At 41.7% G+C, this 23,341-nt stretch overlaps 1 protein-coding gene across 1 annotated transcript; it reads left to right on the forward strand.

The window, feature by feature from the left end:
* The first annotated feature begins 18,795 nt into the window (after positions 1 to 18,795).
* Positions 18,796 to 19,848, forward strand: LOC110924448. The gene has a single exon (XM_022168451.1). The coding sequence runs from the start codon at positions 18,796 to 18,798 to the stop codon at positions 19,846 to 19,848; it is 1,053 nt and encodes a 350-aa protein (XP_022024143.1).
* Positions 19,849 to 23,341: the final 3,493 nt, after the last annotated feature.

Consider the following 23,341-nt stretch of genomic DNA (forward strand, 5'->3'; position numbering starts at 1 on the left):
AACTCATCTGGTGATCCTTCTAAGGATCCTCTATCCTACCATGAGTGGTCCACTTTCTAGGCAGATCCTTTCCATCAGGGATGGAATCCCATCTGACGAAGAAGAATCGCCGTTTCCAGTTGGTGTCTTTTTTAGTGGCTTTGAAGATGTGATGTTCTTCACCAGGCTTGTGTTTGAGTAGATACCGGTGAGACCTATGGCTAACAAGGTCATACATCTCGGAAAGCTCCCACATTCCCAGATCGATACCCTGCTGCTCTATGATCCTTTCAAGGGTGATCAAAACCCTCCAGACCATAGGCATCGCTTGGATGAAAGAAATGCCAGTTAGAGAAAAGAAGGATTGGGTGAAATCCGGAAAAGGTTAGGTGTATCCTATGGTGAATGGGGTGACTGGAAAAGCTATCCAGGTTTTAGAAGCATAATCGCTTAAAACGGTGGGATCAAACGTTTTGAAAACGGTATTTGCCGGGAAGCAATGGTGAATTTTGTCAATTTGCGGGTCGGAGAAGCAGCAGCGTTCTTTTGCAGAATCTTTTATGATTCCTTGGCTTTTCAGGGGGCTATCCTTCTTGTGATCCTTAGCCGGTGAGGATCGGAGCATCTTTTCATTGTGATGATGGTGAAGAAGGAGAAACAGAGTAAGAAGATGAAGAGAGAAAGAAAGAGAAGTACCTGCTTGAAGTCTTCGAATGAGGATTTAAAGAAGAAACGCTCGGATTTAAATGCTCTCTAACCCTTATCTCTAACTTCAATTTATAATGATGATTTTGCAGGATGGTCACCTCAATGACGTCAGGATCCTAACGGCTTATCCGCTTGTAACGGCTAGTTTTCGGGATAATTCGTTGCAGATAAGGACGGGAAAATATAACTCGTTATTTACATTATTACTCCTTATATTTTGGGGGAAATTGTTAGGGGAGGATTTTCTAGTGATTTGTGATCCTCAACTGCTGATTGGGTTTAGTGATCCTCACTTCTGTTTGAATTGGTGATCCTCAGAAGTTTTGCAGGATCAGGATCATGGATCATCATAAGGATCCTTATACTAACGATTGTCTGCTTTGAATATGATGTTGTTTTGCTGGAGTATGAGCTTGGACTTGGTCTTGGCGATATTCCTGGAGCATATTCCATGTTTATTCCGCACGTGAATGACTGAAATAGACGTTATGGATATCGTGGAGGACTTGCACCATTTGCGGAATGTTTGTTAGCTTAGATATTTTCTATTTTTAAATGGGATAGCGAGCTAAGATAGAAACACTTGGCTAATTTTGGCTAAACACACACTAGTAACTGCTCTCACCAGCTCGTAACCGTTCACTTGGCGATTACACACTTTTATACACGTTACACTACAGTGATCCTTGTAACTAGCTCACTATCATCCAAAGTTGAAATACATTTCTTGTTCAATTTGAGTTGGTGATCGGTAGTTTCCATCACCCGAGGTTTTTTATGGCGGAGATCATTCATTGATCAAGGGCTTTTTCCTCGTATAAATCTCTGTGTCATTTGTTCATTGCATTTTAGAGTGATCCTTTATATCGTTCAATAATTCAAGCATCATTCCCCATAACAGAGAGTTTGGTTGCATTATCATTGCTTGATTTTTGACCAAAACACTTATGATATAAGATATGAGCCTATAACAGCCATTAAATCCCAAGCCTTAGCTGACTTTGTGGCAGATTTCAGTAGAGACTTGCAAAGGGAAGCTGAATTAGAAGTCCAACAGCTAGAGGAAACTAAGGATCCTTGGATACTCTTTACCGATGGAGCCTCTAATATCAAAGGAACAGGGCTTGGAATACTACTAAAATTGCCACAGGGGGACATAATACCCCACTCTATTGCTTGTGAGTTCCAAACTACTAACAATGAGGCTGAATATGAAGCCTTGATAGCCGGTTTGCAAATTCCCAAGCATATGAGGATCAGGTATCTTGAGGTACATGTAGACTCATTATTAATCTCTAATCACTTTAATGGATCCTATGTTGTTAAAGGCGAAAAGCTAATCAAATACTTAGAGATAGTCAAAGAATTGGCACTCTCTTTTGTATCTTTTAGTTTGACACAGGTACCAAGAGAAGAGAATGCAGAAGCTGATGCACTGGCCAATTTAGGATCATCCTTGAAGATCCCAGAGGAAATCAAAATCCCTATTATCCATATCCTGAATCCTGCTATTGAAGATCATGTGGCTATGGAGATAGGAGAGGATTCTGCAATCATACCTAGTGATGCTCCGCAATCAGGATCCTGGATCCTCGCAATCATGAGATATATCCAACACGGAGAGATCCCTATAGGAGAAAACCCCAGGGCCTTCAAAATTAAGGTATCTCAATTTACAATATTGAATAACATGCTATACAAACAATCTCTTGCAGGACCATATCTAAGATGTAAGGAGGATCCTGAAATTCAAGAAGTTTTAAAGGATCTCCATGAAGGAGATTGTGGAAATCACACTGGGGGCAGGGCATTATTCTCAAGGATCCTGAGGATAGGGTACTATTGGCCTACTACGAAGAAGGATGTTGTGGATTATGCTAAAAGATGTGACCCTTGTCAAAGACATAGTAATATCCTTCATCAACTAGCTGAACTTTTGCATCCTATATCCTCCTCTTGGCCATTTATGAGGTGGGGAATGGATATAGTTGGTAAGCTTCCTAAGGCACCTGGTGGAAAAGTATTCATGCTTGCTATGACTGATTACGTCTCCAAGTGGATAGAGGCTGAAGCCTTTGCTCAAGTCAGAGAGAAAGAAGTGATATCCTTTATCAAAAGAAATATTATTAATAGATTTGGTATCCCTTCTAAAATTGTATGTGATAATGGATCCCAATTCATTGGGAGTAGAACTACTAACTTTTGTGATAGTTGGGGGATTAAGATGATAACATCAACACCAGTCCACCCACAAGCTAATGGCCAGGCAGAATCATCCAACAAGATCATCATCAACAACTTGAAAAAGAAACTTGGATCCAAGAAAGGAAAATGGGCAGAAGAGCTACCTTATGTATTATGGGCTGATAGGACAACTCCCAAGAATGCTACAGGTTAAACTCCATTCTCTTTCGTATTTGGAGCAGAATCAGTAATCCCTACAGAAATGGTGGTTACTACTGCAAGAACAAGTATCCGTGATCCTGAAGGAAATGCTGAAAACTTGGTTCAAGACCTGGATACTATAGAAGAATTCAGGGATTTGGCAAGGATATGGATTGCCAGTTATCAACAAAGGATGGCCGGAGCTTACAATAAAAATGTCAGGATCAGGAAATTCCAAGTTGGTGATATGGTTCTAAGGAAAGCATTTCAGAATACCACCAATCCTGCTAATGGAAAGTTGGAACCAAAATGGGAAGGCCCTTATTTGATTGAAGCTGAAGCAGGAAAGGGGGATATCGATTGCTAACAATGGAAGGTGATTTGCTACCAAGAGCTTGGAACGCTGTCCATTTGAAAAGATACTTCATGTAATAAGGATCCATGATCCTTAGCCAAAAATGATCCTTGAAGGATCCTTGATCAACGGAGGATCCTAGTTATGGTAATAATTTAACCTCAAAACTCTTTAACTCTTTATATATCATGTACTTAAGGATAAGGATCCTGGATCCTTTATCCTCCTTTCACTTGTTTCTATGTTATGCAGAAGGTCTGAGTATCCTTGGCAAAGGATAAGTCTCCACAGAAGTATCCAGTTATTGGGGCTTTTCCCCAGTTATTCTTTGGGCTAGTCCCCAGTTTTTGGGCTTGTCCCCAGTATCGCCAGTAGCGCAATATGATCCTGGTACAGTTCATGGCAATGGGACCAGTACTCGCTTTATGGGCTGACAATTTCATTATACTGGCTGTATCCGGGATCCTACGTATAATGGTAGACGGACCATACATCCGTTCCTATGGTTTCTAACGTTTTCTCGTTAGCTAAGGTTTTGGCATTTTCATGTCACTAAGTTTGGATAGTCGCCAGTGAGGGTCGTACTCCAATTTACACAAGATCCTTTGGGCTTGTCCCCATTTATCCTTTGGGCTTATCCCCAGTTATCCTTTGGGCTTGTCCCCAGTTATCCTTTGGGCTTGTCCCCAGTTTTCCTTTGGGCTTGTCCCCAGTTATCCTTTGGGCTTGTCTCCAGAATTGTTGGGCTTGTCCCCAGTTACTAACTTGTCTTTTATATTGGCTTAGTCCCAAGTTATATTCTATTTCAGGTCTTTGAAGTTAAACAAGCAAGGATCCTTGATCCTTTCCTTCCACTAAGGTTTGTCTTTTTGATTATCCTGATCATAATTGTTAAGGAGTTAGGATCCTAACTTGGATTCTCAGGTATGATCCTTAAATCACTTTGATTTTATCATTTATATAAGTGACCCTTATTCTTTGACAACAGACCCAATGATCCTAAAAATTGCATAACCTTTGTAAAGTTTATCGACTATAGGATATTTGATCCTGGATCATATCCTAAAATTCTTAAACATAATTTGTTTAACTTTTCTTATTCAAAAAATGTATATATTAACAGTTGGAAACTAAAGAATTCATAAGGATAACAACGCAGAATAAGCCAAAAAGTTAAATTTTATTTATTCACAAAATGTTCAACCCTTTAAGGTTGTCAAAATTGCCAACCCACATTTCTACCAGCAAAACGTGGCCCGTCCACATGGGTTGGCAAAGGGTGTCCATTGTTCATGTGGTCATAACAGTGCAGGAAACTAAAGGCGGCAGGATAACAAGTGGCTTAATCCCCCAAACAGAGGATCCCTCCACCACCTATTATCCTACCTATTGTCTGAGGATCCTTGATCCATAAACCTAGTAACTATTGTTCAAAATACAACCCATCATTGTTCAACAAAACAAACTACCAAACTTAAAAAATGGGCTCCGGCTATGTCTAGAAGTGTCCGTCATCGCCCATTCATGCAGCTTACACCTTCGCTGCATCACCTTCACCAGCTCCACTTGCTTCTCCACCCTGATCCTTGCCGCTGTTGGTCGCCTCAATTTCCAGAACCTCATCAGCCTCCTCTTCGTCCTCCAACTCAGCCAGCCTAGCCTTCCAGCCCTCCATGTCCCAGTTGCTCCTGTCAAAATTAGGATCCTGAGCTTCTTGGGCCATCTGCAACTTTTGTACATGGCAATTGTTATGGGTGAAATTCTGAGCCCATATCCTGACTTTGTATCTTGATTTTTATTAGTTGTATATGATCAGGATATCGAATCAGGATACCGTATCAGGATACCGAGTCAGGATATTGGTAACATCCTGAGGTAGTATCCTGACTATTACTCACGATTGGCTTGTAAAATGTTGGTTACAAGGGACTAACGTTCATAAGGACCAAGTCATCCTGAAGACCCGCTCAAATTGGTCAGGATAAAGATGTTGATGGCGGAAGAATAGCTCTTGTAACGGTCAGAATAGAAGAAAGGCATATTCCACAAGAATTTCGGATGTTGGTCAATGTTATTAACGTTGTAACGGTTATGTGAGCTGAAGACCCAGTTTTATTGTCACACCCCCAAAATCCATGTGCGGAGTACCACCGCTTGGAGCCGTGACTGACCAGGATCTTAGCCACCAATCACATTGAACTCACGAGTATGTTTAAATGAAACTTTCATTTAAAATAATAAGGGTTACAACGTTACAACATATCACAGTTTACAGCGGAAGCATATTTAATTCGTTAAGTATTTATAAACCACATGTAATTGTGCTTAGTCTTGTATTGCGTTTCCATGTAACTCGACCCATGAGCACTCCAGCTCCTCAGACAGCAAGTTCCATGGCTGTTCACCTAAAGGCCTGCAAGGCATGTAACAGAAAGTCAAAAACAAAGTTGAGCGAGTTCACAGTTGGTTGTTCGGCCAATGAGTTCATTCAGAAATCGTTTACCCAGTACCCTTGTTCCCAGTGCCCTTGTTCCCAAATCTTTACAGTAATAAGTGGGGGCTTCCCATGTTTGTATGTAATATTCGTGGGGGCTTCCCATATTTATATTTACTAGACTATTTGTAACCATAAGTGTTCTTCTTAACCCGAGAACAGGAGTACGTACGAAATTTACGTAGGCTTTACGTAAGTGCCCCTCTTTACCTGAGGACTGTGGTACGCGTGGGGTTTACGTAGGTTTTACGTAAGTGTCCTTCTTAACCCGAAGACAGTAGTATGTGTGAGTTTACGTAGGTTTTACGTAAGTGCCCTTCGTAACTTGAGGACAGTGGTAAGTACATGTTTACGTAGGTTTTACGTAAGTGCCCTGCTTAACCCGAGGACGATGGTAGATAGTCTAGTAGCCGTGTAAGTACAAGTAATTGTTCAATCCCATTATTCAAACCCATTCCCAACCCCGGGAATCCCATGCCTTGGTAAGAGTGTGAACTCACCTTGGTTTGCTCGGCAGAACACGAAAAGGTTACTTGAGCTAAGAGGGGTCAACCACGTCCTAACATGGTTACCATACGAGTCAGGTTTTGGTTTCAAGTAGTGCGTGTAAGTTTACACATAAGCTAACAGGTTACAACACGTAATGATCATGGCAAACACACTAACAGTTAAGTACATAACACATTCATACTTATGCGACTCGAAAGATAAGCCCAATGAACAGGCGGCCCAACCTATTGTGCGATCAGCATACCTTGTGCGATCCACAATGGGTTGTGCGATTCAGTCATACCCGGCCCAAATAACATAAACAGTCCAACATGTATACGGCCCAACCGTCAAACATAAGTCTTGTGCGGTCCGGATGGTCTTGTGCGACTGACCAGTCCTTGTGCGATTGGGATTTGGGCTGTGAGGCCCAACAGTGAAACAGTTTAAGTAGTTTGTGTGTGTGGCCCAAGCCTTGTGCGATCGACACTGTCTTGTGCGATCATGCATATACTGGTTGTTCGTGGTGCTTAAAGTGGTTGTACCAAATCTTGTGCGACTAGCCCTTGTGCGATTCAAGGGCTTGTGCGACTTACATGTGCGATTGAGCTCTTATGCGATTAACTCTTGTGCGATCAGTTACAAGTTTCCTTAAATCATGGCAATCGGTTATAATCATACAAACAGTTTCCTAGTTTGCATTTACTTGATCAAAACAATCAAACAATTTCCAATTAACTCATATGAATTTCCTACTTTCCTCCAACCACAATTAATAACATAAACAACTTTTAATTTGGATTAGACACCTAATAATATCATTCTCAATCATACTCGATCCGACTAGCGTGTAACCCTAATCGAAGTCATAACAACCCTTAGCCCGAAGTCATTCAAGTTGCACAACAGTCTTTATCAATGATTCCATCTCATAACCTTAAAGTTCATACCATTCTAATCATCACATACTTGGTTAATAACAGTCAATCATACTCATCATTCAAGGTGAAACGATCATGAACATAATTCATTATACAACATGCCAATCATGTATTCATGGACCATCAAAATATTGGATATTCATCAACCATCATGTCTTTATTATCAAACAATAAACAAGACAAACACTAGCAAGAGGCTAACCGAATCAATTGAGGATCCAAGGATTATGCGTGAATGACAGAGCTTCGAGAAAGAGGATGAGAGATATCAGTCCGCTTCCACTTCGATGGGAGCTGCCGTCGGGTCTCAATGTGAGAGAAGAGGAACTAGGGTTTGGTTATCCTTGTGTGTTTCTGAAAATCACAAGAAACTAGCCCCTAATGGGATATATGAGCGCATACTAGGAAGTGGGCCGAACTCAATCATTGGGCTGTCCTTAGCCACGGATCAAACAAAGTGGGGTTGGGCCGAGAGAAGTAGTGCGAATAGAGGTACGGCCCAAAGGGTGTCGTGCGATTAGACTAAGCTTATACGATTCACATAAGTTATACACATATACATAACATATCACAATCTTGTATCACATCCCACATAATAAAGCATAACGTTTGGTGCAAACAAACACACTTGTCAAACTCATAAAGCTCACACGGGTTACATCAAGGAACAAGGATAAGTTTTGAAATACGAGTTGTCACATTATCCCCAAGTTGAAAGAAATTTGGTCCCGAAATTTGGTACGTACTCACTGAGGAAGCTATTTAAGTTGCATGGTTTTCTTGGTTTTCCTGGGGTGTCACATCCTCCCCCCATTGGTTTGGAATTTCGTCCCGAAATTCCGCAATAGCTTCAGCCTCAGTAGTGGTTGTACTGTTTGCGAACAATTAGGGATACTTCTGTTTCATTTGGTCTTCGCGTTCCCAGGTGAACTCTGGGCCACGACAGGAGTTCCAACGAACTCGAACAAGCGGTATTCTGGTGTGCTTGAGGACCTTAACATCCCGGTCCGTAATTTCAATTGGTTCCTCGACGAATCGCAACTGTTCGTCGATAGTGAGCTCCTTCAAAGGAACTATAAGGGTCTCATCTGACAAACACTTCTTCAGATCCGACACGTGGAAAACGTTGTGAACTGCACCGAGTTCTGCTGGTAGGTTTAGTTTGTAGGCCACTTTGCCTATTCTTTCTATGATTTCGAACGGTCCGACATACCGCGGATTGAGCTTGCCTCGTTTGCCAAAACGAACTACACCTTTTCCAAGGTGAAACTTTGAGTAGCACTCGATCCCCAACCTGGAACTCGAGTGGTTTCCTGCGCTTATCAGCATAGCTTTTTTGACGGTCATGAGCCGCCGCCATACGTTGCCGTATCTGTGCAATCCGTTCAGTAGCATCAACTACAAGTTCTGGACCAGTGATCTGCCTATCGCCCACCTCTGCACAACAGAGAGGTGATAGGTATTTACGTCCGTACAACACCTCGAATGGAGCGGCTTGAATGCTGGTGTGGTAACTGTTATTGTATGAAAACTCCACCAAAGGGAGGTACTTTTCCCAACTGTTGCCGAAATCGATAACACATGCCCGAAGCATGTCTTCTAGAGTCTAGATAGTGCGCTCAGACTACCCATCCGTCTGAGGGTGATAAGCTGTGCTCAAGTCTAGTCGTGAGCCTAAAGCTTTGTGCATTGCTTACCATAGTTCTGAAGTGAATCGTGCATCACGATCCGAAATAATAGAGGTTGGCACTCCGTGCCTCGAAACCACTTCTTTGAGATAAACGTCTGCTAGAGTGGAGAAATTATCCGTTTCCTTAATAGCCAGGAACTGTGCATACTTTGTGAGTCGATCCACGATCACCCAAATTGTATCATTCCCACGTTGAGATCTAGGTAGGCCAGTAACAAAGTCCATGGAAATTTCCTCCCATTTCCATTGTGGTATCTTTGGTTGCTGAAGTAGACCTGATGGTTTCTGATATTCCGCCTTGACTCTCGCACAAGTCAAGCACTTGTTAACGTAAGTTGCTATGTGGGCTTTCATGCTAGGCCACCAATATGTAGTTCTGAGATCGTGGTACATTTTATCCGAACCTGGATGTACCGAGTAGCGAGACTTATGTGCTTCATCCATTACAAGTTCGCGTAAGTTTCCATAAAGTGGGACCCAGATGCGTCCTGTTACGTAGTAAGCGCCGTCTTCCTTTTGTTCTAATCGTTGCCTTGATCCGCGTAAGGCTTCAGCCCGGACGTTTTCTGGTTTCAATGCTTTTACCTGAGCATCTCGTATCTGTGCCGGAAGACTAGACTGAATAGTGAGTTGCAATGCTCGTACACGCCTAGGTGTAGTATCTTTTCGACTGAGGCGTCAGCCATAACATTGGCTTTGCCTGGATGATACTTGATGGCACATTCGTAATCGTTCAAAAACTCGACTCATCGATGTTGACGCATGTTCAATTCCTTCTGCTTGAAGATATGCTCGAGACTCCTCTGATCGGTGTAGATGGTGCACTTGGTACCGTACAGGTAATGTCTCCATATCTTAAACGCGAAAACAACAGCTCCCAGCTCTAAATCGTGCGTAGTATAGTTCCGTTCATGAACCTTAAGTTGACGTGACGCATAAGCAATGACCTTGTCACGTTGCATTAACACACATCCAAGACCTTGAATGGATGCGTCGCAATAAACCACAAAATCGTCCGTGCCCTCTGGCAATGAAAGGATAGGTGCGCTGCAGAGCCTATCTTTTAAGTGCTGAAAAGTGGTTTCCTGAGTACTACCCTAACGGTAGGTGACACCCTTCTGTGTCAGTAGTGCAAGCGGCTGTGCAATCTTCGAGAAATCTTTGATAAACCTTCTATAGTACCCTGCCAAACCCAGGAATTGGCGTATTTCCGTTGGTGTACGCAGTGCAGGCCAGTTCTTGATCGAGTCTACCTTGGATGGATTAACTTTAATCCCATCCTTGTTTACCACGTGGCCTAGAAAGTGGACTTCACGAAGCCAGAAGTCGCATTTCGAAAACTTGGCGTACAGCCGTTCTAATCGAAGGAGTTTCAAAATAAGTCGTAAATGTTGCCTGTGTTCCTCCTGACTCTTAGAGTAGATCAGGATGTCGTTGATGAAAACAATGACAAACTTGTCTAGGTAGGGCTTGCATACTCTGTTCATAAGATCCATGAAGATCGCAGGCGCGTTTGTTAACCCAAATGGCATAACTGGAAACTCGTAGTGGCCATAGCGAGTCTCGAATGCTATCTTAGAGATGTCCTCGCCGTGGACTCTCAGTTGTTGGTAGCCTGGCCTTAGGTCAATTTTCGAATAGTAGCTCGACCCATGCAACTGGTCGAATAAGTCGTCAATACGTGGAAGAGGATAGCGATTCTTCGCAGTCACCTTGCTGAGTTCTCCATAATCGTTACACATACGGAAAGGCTTCTCCTCACGGGTATAGCGGGGGCTCCTTAAAGCGAAAACTAGGTCCGATGAAACTCGAGTCCAATAATTCCTGAAGTTGATTAGGCAGTTCCTGACGATGTGTAGATAAAACTGACAGTTCTTCTGGTAACACTTAGGGAGAAGTCACAAATAATTGGTGGATCCTCGATCCTCCTTTCCTTAGCCTTGACATCAGTGTTGAGTGTTAACATTGCGGGGTAATCCTTCTATAGACACTCCTGGCCTTTCTTGCTGAAATCACTCTGACACGTTGAAACAGATAACATTTCTCCGCACAAGGTTTTTCTCCTCACTAGGTGTATCTGCACGATATCTGGATAACCAATCCACACAGACTACTGCATCAAATCTATCAAGGGTAGTAGAAGGATGGTCGACGTCGATCACTTGTCCCACAAGATCGAGTTTGCATTCCAACAACCATATGAGGTTTCAGTAGGCTTGCCATCTGCCGATTCTACAGCAGGTTCGGTTTTGAGATGTATTAGGGTTGGGCAAAACAGTGACGAAGTGATTTATTACTAAGAACATGAAGGCCACCATGTTGTTACAATCTTGGCGTCGCCCACGCCAATCCTAAATGCCCATCACGAATACCACCTCCAGTGTTGTTGCTACTGTTACTAAAACTCCCAAAACTGTCATTGTTTCCTTGGGTTGTTGACGTTTTAAGTTAACTACGGCCAATGCATGATGTAGGCACCTTTATTTCCTTACTGAAAGCTAGGGTTACGAGCACCTTGTTGTCGCTGTGACTGCTGACCCCAATGTCGTAGATCGAAACATGCCCTACGCTTCTTCATCATCATCGTCCATCTTTTCGCATCCTGAGCCGCGTTCTAAAGCGTTATTCACTGAGTTGGCAGTTACGCATACCACGCTAAGGTCAATGATTACCACTTGTGCCTCGATTGGTTCGTAGGTGTTGACTCTCATGAGTCGCTGACTAGGATTAAGGATTCGATTGAAGCCAATTCGCTGGTGCTTGTTGCCGGTAATCAGGGTCGTCAAAGTACTGAGGTCGGTAATGTGCTACGCTCATCCTTCTGTCCGTCGTCGTTGCAAGTGGTTCGAGTAGTTCACTGTCTGATACGAGAGTGTTGCAGAAGTGATCACACTTCAGGATCGGAGACGTCAATTCATAAGTTTCAGCAAACAAGGAGGAGTAAGAAAGGTCTTGTTCAATCATTCGACGCGGGGACATCCAACTCAGGGACGTTCGTATAAGCACCTAACATTCTACATGGTTCGCTAGGTGTTCAGATGGGTGTTCAGGTATCACTCGACAGCATCGAGTTTCGAAAGAATCCAACGATAAATGAGAGGTTCACGTTTAAGTTTAAGTAGGGAACAATTACTGCCATGGCCCCTATAGGTTGGTTATGTTTCATATTGATCAAATAACGGAACGGAACCCCTTTTCCACTTGTTAAGCCTCACTGGGACTCACATGCATCCCACGGTATTATTATGTGTGCACCCACAATAATATTGTGATTTGCATGCTCATCTCAGCTCCTCCTAACTCATGTCAAATGGTTCCTCAAATTCGGGTAGAATTACGAAGTGTAAGTCGCGAAGGTTTAGGGAAATACCACCCTATCAGTCACATAATGCGTGCAAGTGTACATGGATTCATATTATTGTGCTAATCGTGCAATCACATGCAGTATCTAATGTAGGTGTTTACTGGTTATGTAGTACAATGAGCATAAGAAAGACGAACCTTGCAGTCTGGAGCTGAGTGTCATGGTCGTATTCACGTTCTCAGAACCTTCCGGTTATAGTCTTGTTTTACGAAAACATATTCCCCCTTTTTAAATAAAACCCAGTTCACTATAACCAATGGCTCTGATACTAATCTGTCACACCCCCAAAATCCACGTGCGGAGTACCACCGCTTGGAGGCGTGACTGACCAGGATCTTAGCCACCAATCACATTGAACTCACGAGTATATTTAAATGAAACTTTCATTAAAAATAATAAGGGTTACAACGTTACAATATATCACAGTTTACAGCGGAAGCATATTTAATTCGTTAAGTATTTATAAACCACATGTAATAGTGCTTAGTCTTGTATTGCGTTCCACGTAACTCGACCCATGACCACTCCAGCTCCTCAGACAGCAAGTTCCATGGCTATTCACCTAAAGGCCTGCAAGGCATGTAACAGAAAGTCAACAACAAAGTTGAGCGAGTTCGCAGTTGGTTGTTCGGCCAATGAGTTCATTCAGAAATCGTAAGTTCGTTCGTAACCATGCGTTTACCCAGTACCCTTGTTCCTAAATCTTTACAGTAATAAGTAGGGCTTCCCATGTTTGTATGTAATATTAGTGGGGGCTTCCCATGTTTATATTTACTAGACTATTTGTAACCATAAGTGTTCTTCTTAACCCGAGAACAGGAGTACGTACGAAGTTCATGTAGGCTTTACGTAAGTGCCCTTCTTTACCTGAGGACAGTGGTACGCGTGGGGTTTACATAGGTTTTACGTAAGTGTCCTTCTTAACCCGAAGACAGTAGTATGTGTGAGTTTATGTAGGTTTTATGTAAGTGCCCTTCGTAACTTGAGGATAGTGGTAAGTACATGTTTACGTATGTTTTACGTAAGTGCCCTTCGTAACTTGAGGACAGTGGTAAGTACATGTTTACGTAGGTTTTACGTAAGTGCCTTGCTTAACCCGAGGACGATGGTAGATAGTCTAGTAGCCGTGTAAGTACAAGTAATTGTTCAATCCCATTATTCAAACCCATTCCCAACCCCGGGAATCCCATGCCTTGGTAAGAGTGTGAACTCACCTTGGTTTGCTCGGCAGAACACGAAAAGGTTACTTGAGCTAAGAGGGGTCAACCACGTCCTAACATGGTTACCATACGAGTCAGGTTTTGGTTTCAAGTAGTGCGTGTAAGTTTACACATAAGCTAACAGGTTACAACACGTAATGATCATGGCAAACACGCTAACAGTTAAGTACATAACACATTCATACTTATGCGACCCGAAAGATAAGCCCAATGAACAGGCGGCCCAACCTATTGTGCGATCAGCATACCTTGTGCGATCCACAATGGGTTGTGCGATTCAATCATACCCGGCCCAAATAACATAAGAAGTCCAACATGTATACGGCCCAACAGTTAAACATAAGTCTTGTGCGGTCCGGATGGTCTTGTGCGACTGACCAGTCCTTGTGGGATTGGGATTTGGGATGTGAGGCCCAACAGTGAAACAGTTTAAGTAGTTTGTGTGTGTGGCCCAAGCCTTGTGCGATCGGCACTGTCTTGTGCGATCATGCATATACTGGTTGTTCGTGGTGCTTAAAGTGGTTGTACCAAATCTTGTGTGACTAGCCCTTGTGCGATTCAAGGGCTTGTGCGGCTGACATGTGCGATTGAGCTCTCATGCGATTAACTCTTGTGCGATCAGTTACAAGTTTCCTTAAATCATGGCAATCGATTATAATCATACAAACAGTTTCCTAGTTTGCATTTACTTGATCAAAACAATCAAACAGTTTCCAATTAACTCATATGAATTTCCTACTTTCCTCCAACCACAATTAATAACATAAACAGCTTTTAATTTGGATTAGACACCTAATAATATCATTCTCAATCATACTCGATCCGACTAGCATGTAACCCTAATCGAAATCATAACAACCCTTAGCCCGAAATCATTCAAGTTGCATAACAGTCTTTATCAATGATTCCATCTCATAACCCTAAAGTTCATACCATTCTAATCATCACATACTTGGTTAATAACAGTCAATCATACTCATCATTCAAGGTGAAACGATCATGAACATAATTCATTATACAACATGCCAATCATGTATTCATGGACCATCAAAATATTGGATATTCATCAACCATCATGTATTTATTATCAAACAATAAACTAGACAAATACTAGCAAGAGGCTAACCGAATCAATTGAGGATCCAAGGATTATGCGTGAATGATAGAGCTTCGAGAAAGAGGAGGAGAGATATCAGTCCGCTTCCACTTCGATGGGAGCTGTCGTCGGGTCTCAATGTGAGAGAAGAGGAACTAGGGTTTGGTTATCCTTGTGTGTTTCTGAAAATCACGAGAAACTAGCCCCTAATGGGATATATGAGCGCATACTAGGAAGTGGGCCGAACTCAATCATTGGGCTGTCCTTAGCCACAGATCAAACAATGTGGGGTTGGGCCGAGAGAAGTAGTGCGAATAGAGGTACGGCCCAAAGGGTGTCGTGCGATTAGACTAAGCTTATACGATTCACATAAGTTATACACATATACATAACATATCACAATCTTGTATCACATCCTACATAATAAAGCATAATGTTTGGTGCAAACAAACACACTTGTCAAACTCATAAAGCTCACACGGGTTACATCAAGGAACAAGGATAAGTTTTGAAATACGAGTTGTCACATTTGTGACAACCATCAAATTTACATGTATCTGTACAATTTATTTAATAATAATTTAAGTGCTTGATGACTGTGCTAAATTATTTAGCTGCTCTCTGATTACTGTGTTATACTTACATGTGCGTGTTAGCATACTAGTAGTATGCAGAAAACTTGACTAAATGGTCCTGAATTTTTTCCTATGTGTTAGGAATAAATTGTGTTACAAAAATGTATGAATAAGACGCCTTGCGGAATAATTAAACACTTTAATAGAACAATATCCGACCAAACAACCGGACATTACCCGGACACCAAATATTTGTCAAACACGTTATTTTATTATTCTTGACTAGTCATGATCCCCGTATACCATAACACCCACTATTTTCCCTACTAACTAGTATATGGAATTATATACTTGTTATCTAACTAATACTTGCCACTTAGTTACAAACTTTGCAAATAGACCCCCCCCCCCAACCAATTCCAATCCCAAATAGGACCCACAAATCATTTTTGCCATGCCTCACAATCTCATGCTAGATTTTATTTCCATTGTTTATTGGATTTGTTACTTGTAGGATCCACCAAGATATGTGAACATATCTTATAATATCTTGGCCAAGATTATAACCATCATTCACAATTTTTCTTCTTCTCTCCCATAGATAAAGCTACGGCCAAACCCCCTAAATATCACCGTTGAATCTCACAAAGATTTCATTCATATTTTATATTGGATCTTGCTTGATTGCTTAAACAAAATATGGAGTAGGAAGATTTATAAGTATGGAGGTCTAGATCACAACATCATTTCATATCTTTCAACCTCACTCATCTCTCTCACCCAAACTCTCTCTCTCCTCTCGGCCCTCACTAGAACCGCCACCACCACCACTCTATCACCATCATCTTCATCCATTTCCAAGCTCCATTCATGTGTTAGAAGGTGCACAACGAAGCTTGGTGCTCTCGGAAGTTGAAGGACCTTCTCTATTCGCTGTTAACCATCACTTTTCTGCACTCGAACTTCCCTAGCCTTGAGCTAGTGGTAAGAACTTAGATCCACTCATTCTTTATGTTATTTAAGTGGTTAAAATATGTTAGAATGATAAAAAGTTAAGAAACTTTAAAGCTCATGAACAAGTCTTGAACATAATGTGTTAAAGTGTGGATAAAGAGAAGTTATGTGTATAAATCATGTAGATCTTGTGTTGTTATGATTCTTGGTTGATGATTTGATGTTTTGCTGATTATTATTGATGTGGGATGTTGTTGGGGTCACTAAACATAATTAACGGGATCAACCGAACACAAACTAGTAAGCTAGAGACTAAAAACAACAATCTGTCCATACTTTACAGCCAACTTCAGTTGGCTGTAAACAGGTCATAAACTCAACGAAAAACCGATATTTTGAATCTAAAATATTTTATTATGAAATAAGATTCTAATGGCACCGGAATCGTAATTTTTGTACTTCGTTTACTATTTTTAAAGTGTTAATTTGTAACAGCAACTTAAGCTGAATTTTGACAGCAATAAATGGGTGTTATACTTTCGGTCATAACCTGAACTTTGTGATGAATCGGACCATGAAATTTATACAGTAGATGACAACCGATGCATGTGTAATTACCCCACTGGAATTTCGTAAATCGGACATTCGATGAATTTTTAATAAATTGTTCCGTGGACTGTGGTCAGAAATTCATAAATCTGAGTTCAGTCTGGAATATGATTTTTTATAAAATATTGGTAGTGAACCGGACCCCGATATTTTTACACAATAAATCATGCAACATTTAAGATATCTTGTAAAAATTAGGGAATTTTTGGAATAATTTAACTATTTTATTAAAATGTCCGAAAACAGCCGGTTTTGAATGTAAATGCTGAATTGAGATAAGTTGTGACTTGCGTGTCTAAATGTCGAGTATGCTATCCGTGAATGATCTAACATGTTATATATGTTATGTGCATTATCGTATGTTTGATTTTGAGTGGGGAATGGATGGGAAACTTAGATGGGCATAAACCGTTAAAACGATGCATGTTGTGTGATAGATACGTGTAGGAACTTTGTGTTCTATTTGAAAGCCACTAAATGACTAACTGGTAAATTATATTAGGACGTGATTGACCGACCTTGACTGTTAGCTATATTTGAGAATCTAACCGAGCAAACCGAGGTGAGTTCACACACTTTCTAAGGCATGGGATTCCCAGTGGTTTGGGAATGGGTTAAAGAATTAAAACGGAATCTACATACCCTACTTAGGTAGGATATGTACGACCATCCTCCTCGGGTAGGATGCCAGTATTAATCCTGCGTATTCTCTTTGGGAGAACTACGTACGTTCGTCCTCCTGGTGTAGGACAACAACCTTAAACTTACTAGACAAAACTCTATCATAAGTCCCTCATTTTATATCGACTTAATCGCCGAGGCCAATGGCGAGCGGGTCATTAGTTAATAGCGCTATTAGGTTTAACAAACCTCACACCGTGCCAGTCGGACGGGCGTGTACTAATGGAATATGGCAAACCATCAGTGATGATAGACACTGATGTAGGGCACAACTTACTTGCGTAGTAGTCGATATCATACGGTCTAGTGGTTCACATGGGGAAGCCCCCACTAATCATGAACAGGGTATGGGTAATAAAGAATGAACTGGTTAAACTTTCTTTCAACTACGGGGTAACCCCCACGGCAATTACGCCAACGAAAGACAAACCACGTTTTCGGAAAACAACTTAAAACTAAACAACCAAACGTGAACTCACTCAACTTTGTTGTTGACTCGTTGTTACATGCCTTACAGGTCGTTAAATGCTTGGAGCTTGCATATGGAGGTGTCGTTGTGGGATGCGAACTGATATGTCCCTTATTTAATAAATAAACTTTATGAACATATTAAACCTACGTTTTGGACTTTAAACTTATGAACTATGGACTATGTTTTGAACTTATGTTTTATGCTTCCACTGTTAAACTAAAATCGGTTTACTTCCTTTTGGTCACCAATCGTATTGTGTTTGGTTTTATTTACTTAATTATGTTGTTCGATATGATTGGTGGCTCGATCCTGGTCATGTCACCCCTCCAAGCGGTGATACTCCGCATGGTGGATTTTGGGGGTGTGACAGATTGGTATCAGAGCCATTGGTTATAGTGAACTTGGTTTTAAAAAGGGGAAAGTTTTTGATAAAACCAGACTATAACCGGTACAGTGCTCAACGATCCACAACGACGCTTCGCTCCACGTGTAAGACTCGACACCATAGGTGGTATGATTTATGTTATATTGTCGGTTAGATAGTTTACACTGTGCATTAGTTAACGTGATAATTGCTATTTGAACCTTGTGTGCTTACTCTCTTCTATCACCCACACTTAGGCACGTTGCGATACCTTTCTTACCTGTGTTCCCCTCGATGTGAAGATCATGAGTGGGCGTCTCAACATGACCCAGGGTCAGCTGACGACCTTGATTAACGAACGGATTGCTGAAGCCTTAGCAACCCAATCAGGGAGTCAACCCATGCACACCCAATCCCGCATGGGCACCTTCAGGGCGTTCTTGGAGTGTAAACCTCCCACTTTCGATGGCACAGGAGGGACAATCGACATTCTACACTGGATCCGAAGAATCGAATATACGTTCGAAGAAAGTGAAAGTCCTGCTGGCAAACGAGTAGAGTACGCTACTGTCATGTTTCAAGGGAAAGCGTATTCTTGGTGGAACGCACAAGTTCAGATGCTCGGTTTGGCAGACGCGAATGCCACCCTCTGGAGTGACTTCAAGGATTTGATTAAGGAAGAATTCTGCCACCTGGATGACATTCTGAAACTTGAAATCGAGTATTATGGTTTGAAGATGGAAGGATCAGAGATTGAGGCATACACAAAGAGGTCCAACGACTTGGCTGCCTTATATCCTAACATGTCACAACCCATACCTAGGCGAATCAAGCTATACCTCAGAGGCTTAGTCCCGGAAATCCAAGGGTCTGTGAGTGCGGCCAACCTTCGCACAATCCAGCAAGTCGTTCGTTTGGCGCACCAACTCACCGATCAGGCGGTGGAAGAGGGCAAGTTGCCCAAGAGTAGCTCTTCCAATGCAAATGCTCTAATGAGTAACAAGTATATTTGGGGTGAGTACCAAGGTGAGGGTCCTAGCTCTATACGACGGGAACCACACAGGAAACTCGGGCTGAACTACCAAAATCAGGGGGGATACCTAGGGAATAAACCGAGATGCCGCAAGTGCCAACGGCACCACAGCGGGTCATGTGCGGAATCGTATTGTCATCGGTGCAAGAAGTTGGGACATATGGCTAGAGACTGTAGGAGCCCATATCCTGCAAACCGGAACCAACGGCAACACCAGCAGGGTAATGAGAGATGTTACCAGTGCGGTGCTGAGAGTCACTTCAAGAGGAACTGTCCGCAGATGAGACAGAATCGTGATAACAGCGGCAACCAGGGCAACAGGAAAAATAACGGAGACAATAAGGATAACCGCAGGACTAGTAAGCATGAGCTTCTGAATGGACAAGAGGAAAAAGGAAACAACCTCAACGTTGTGGTGGGTAAGTTCTATTTTAGTTAATTCGGGTACAGATATATGTCCCTAAGAGTTAGTCAGGTGCTTAAGCGTACCCCATTACCCTTAAAACATCAAACATGTTATAGAACTAGCTAATGGTGAAAGTCTTAAGGGCACACACGTAGTTAAGGGTTGTAACCCCGTCTTAGCTGGTCAGACCCTCTTTATCGACCTCATTCCTATGGTTCTGGGTAGTTTTGACGTTGTCATTGGGATGGATTGGTTACCTCGACACCAAGCGGAGATTATTTGCAAGGAGAAAATCGTCCGTATCCCTCGTTCTGATAAAGAACCCCTCGTGATTCGTGGCGACAAGAGTGGTGCTGTTGTAGGCATCATCTCTTTCCTTAAAGCCCAGAAGTGTTTACGGAAGGGCCACACCGCTATCCTAGCCCTCGTTACTGAGGCATCCGCGGAAGAAAGGAAGATAGAAGACATTCCTATTGTACGCGACTTTCCCGAGGTATTTCCTGAGGAATTACCTGGCCTTCCGCCTCATCGACAAGTCGAGTTTCAAATCGAGCTAGCTCCTGGAGCAGCACCAATAGCTCGTGCGCCTTATCGACTTGCTCCATCAGAACTCGAAGAACTGTCTACGCAACTACAAGAACTCTTGGAAAAGGGATTCATACGTCCTAGCTCTTCGCCATGGGGAGCTCCAGTGCTATTCGTGAAGAAGAAAGACAGTACCTTCAGAATGTGTATTGACTACCGCGAACTCAACAAGGTGACCATGAAGAATCGTTATCCTCTTCCACGTATTGATGACTTATTCGATCAATTGCAAGGGTCGAGTTTCTATTCTAAGATTGACCTAAGGTCAGGCTACCATCAGCTGAGAGTCCGAGAGGAGGACGTCTCCAAAACAGCATTCAGGACGCGTTACGGCCATTATGAGTTTCTGGTTATGCCTTTCGGATAGACGAATGCACCTGCAGTCTTCATGGACCTCATGAACCGAGTGTGCAAGCCTTACTTGGATAAATTGTCATAGTCTTCATCGACGAGATCCTGATCTATTCTAAGAGTCAGGAGGAACACGAGCAACACCTGAGGCTTATTCTGGAACTACTTCGTAAAGAGCAACTGTATGCCAAGTTTTCGAAATGTGACTTCTGGCTTCGCGAAGTCCATTTTATGGGCCATGTGGTAAACAAGGATGGGATTCATGTTGATCCATCCAAGGTTGACTTGTGACACCTGTGTCCTTTCAACCATCAAACAAATACCAAACCAATGAAATATTGTATTTCATACTTGGGATTTTGTGTAAATATGTGTATCATTTGCATATATTAATTCTTGTTCGATTTCAGGCTCTAAATCGCTTTCTAGAGAGTTATAAGCGCACTGATGCGTAAATATAACCAGTTTAATGCAACAAACACTCCGAAATAGTGACATAGGCTTAGCATACCTAAAATAACCCTTACATAACTTAGAAATAAGTTTTGGATGGTTTGGTATGCCGAAATCAAGTTTATTCGCTTACAGGGACTAAATTCGACAAACTGCGAAAGTATGTCAATTTGAACTGTAATGAACATTCCGGAACATGGCCATAAGTTAAACACACCCTAAATATCCTTTACATAGCTTAGAAATAGGCTTTGAGGTGTTCGGTGTGCTAAAATAAACTTTATGCTCATTCAGGGACTAAAAGCGTAAAAAAGTGCATAAGTTTGCATTTTCGCGCATATTTTACGTTCTGAATACTTCCGGACTTTCAAAAATTTATGTAAGCATTAAAATATTTTATTTTAGTGTTTGGTATGATAAATTCCATTCGTCGCTTAATTTGGATCGTTTTTGCGTTCGTTACGACTCCCGTCGTAATTAAGCGAATAACGCAACCGTACGACCAAACGAACCGACATCTGTGATGTCTTTGAGCATATTTTAAGTTCCCTATACTTTAATATCATTTTAGAGCCTTGAAATGAGGTTAAAGGGGTTTAAAAGTGCCAAAAAAATCAAGTTTTACAAGTGTAGGGACCATTTTTAAAATTTCTGGCAGATTCAATGAACCTAGTCCATTTTGAAGTGTTAATGGTTTTCACCCATGGTTTTGCAAAACCATGGGATGGTATTCAATGAACATAGTCCACATTAGGGGCTCCCATGGTTTTTGAAAACCATGTGCCCACATGTAAGGTCTAGATCAAATCACGTTTTTCGACGAACGATCTTAACGGTTCAAGGAAATCTATAAATACCCCTCACCCATTTCATTCTTCCTCACATTTGAATCTGATTCTACACTCTCTAAGTGGAAGTATATGCTTCCTACCTAAGAGTGAATCGGGTTCGAATCTTGCGGGGACCTTCTGTAAGTATTCTTTCGCGTTTTTCATTCGTTTTAGCGTTAAAGTCAAACTGCGTTTGACTTTCTGCATTAACCAGTTTATGGTCAATGCGAAGTTCGTTTGAACTTCATAACGTGAGCGTAATCACGATGGTTATAGTCCCTAGTAACTATACCTACTGATTACCACGTTATCTAGGCTCAGTGACGAGTCGTAGTTTCGGCCAAAATGCGTTTTCTCGCGTATTTTGTAACCAAACTACTCTAGGGTATTAAAACCGTTTGTTTTAATACCAAACCTGTTTTCTAACTTTACTAAACATGTTCTAGCATGTTTAGCTCGTCGCTTTTAGATTTGTGCTTGTTTAGGGTCGTAAAGGTAAGCGATCTAATCAATCGCTTATGCTTACGAACCCGACCCATTGGTCGATCTTTAGGATCCGACCAAACACATTAGGTGACCATAGTTGTATAGGGAATAACCTTCCGAGGTTATACCTTATGGTCACGACGTTTAGTTAGTTATATGATAGGTAGTTTATATGCCTTAGGTAAATTACCAAAATGCCTTTTTTACGCATAAATTCATTTTAAGTCTATGTAACGAAATTTTTGACATCTAAACTGATTTAACAACAATATTAAACATGTTAAGGCATATCTTGCTTGTCATAGGACTAGTTAGGCATTCCAAACGCGTTTTACGCAAACGACGCGTTAAAGTGGCGTAAGCTACCTAAACGGGTCGTAATGGGTCAAAAGCACTTAGGATAGGTTTCGTTTTAGTACGTAGGCTTTGTTAAACCATATTACATAAGTTCCCATACTTATTTGGTTTACGAACCCTTGTACTACCCGATCCTCCGATAGGTCCGTTTATTAATGTAGATACCTATATAGGTGCCGTTTGATTCCGTGATCTTCTAGCTTTGCTTGATGGTTATCCTAAGACTTCTAAGCACCCTCAAGTGAGTACATAGTCCCCTCTTTTACTGTTTTTCAAACATTTTGGGGTGAAACACATGTGCCTACTTGTTACTTTCATGATTTCATGCTTTTATATCATATACTTGCTATGTTCATTAGTACACTATTAGTACATGATTTCATTGTGTTTTTACAATGTATGTTTACTTAGCATACTTAGTACATCGTTTTACATGACATTTCATGCTATGTATGTTCATCATA

The sequence above is a fragment of the Helianthus annuus genome, chromosome 17 (genome assembly GCF_002127325.2).
Source record: "Helianthus annuus cultivar XRQ/B chromosome 17, HanXRQr2.0-SUNRISE, whole genome shotgun sequence".
NCBI lineage: Eukaryota > Viridiplantae > Streptophyta > Magnoliopsida > Asterales > Asteraceae > Helianthus > Helianthus annuus.

What these genes read in the sequence shown, in the direction of transcription:
- LOC110924448 (XM_022168451.1), top strand. Translation starts at nt 18,796, where the DNA reads ATGGGCACCTTCAGGGCGTTCTTGGAGTGTAAACCTCCCACTTTCGAT.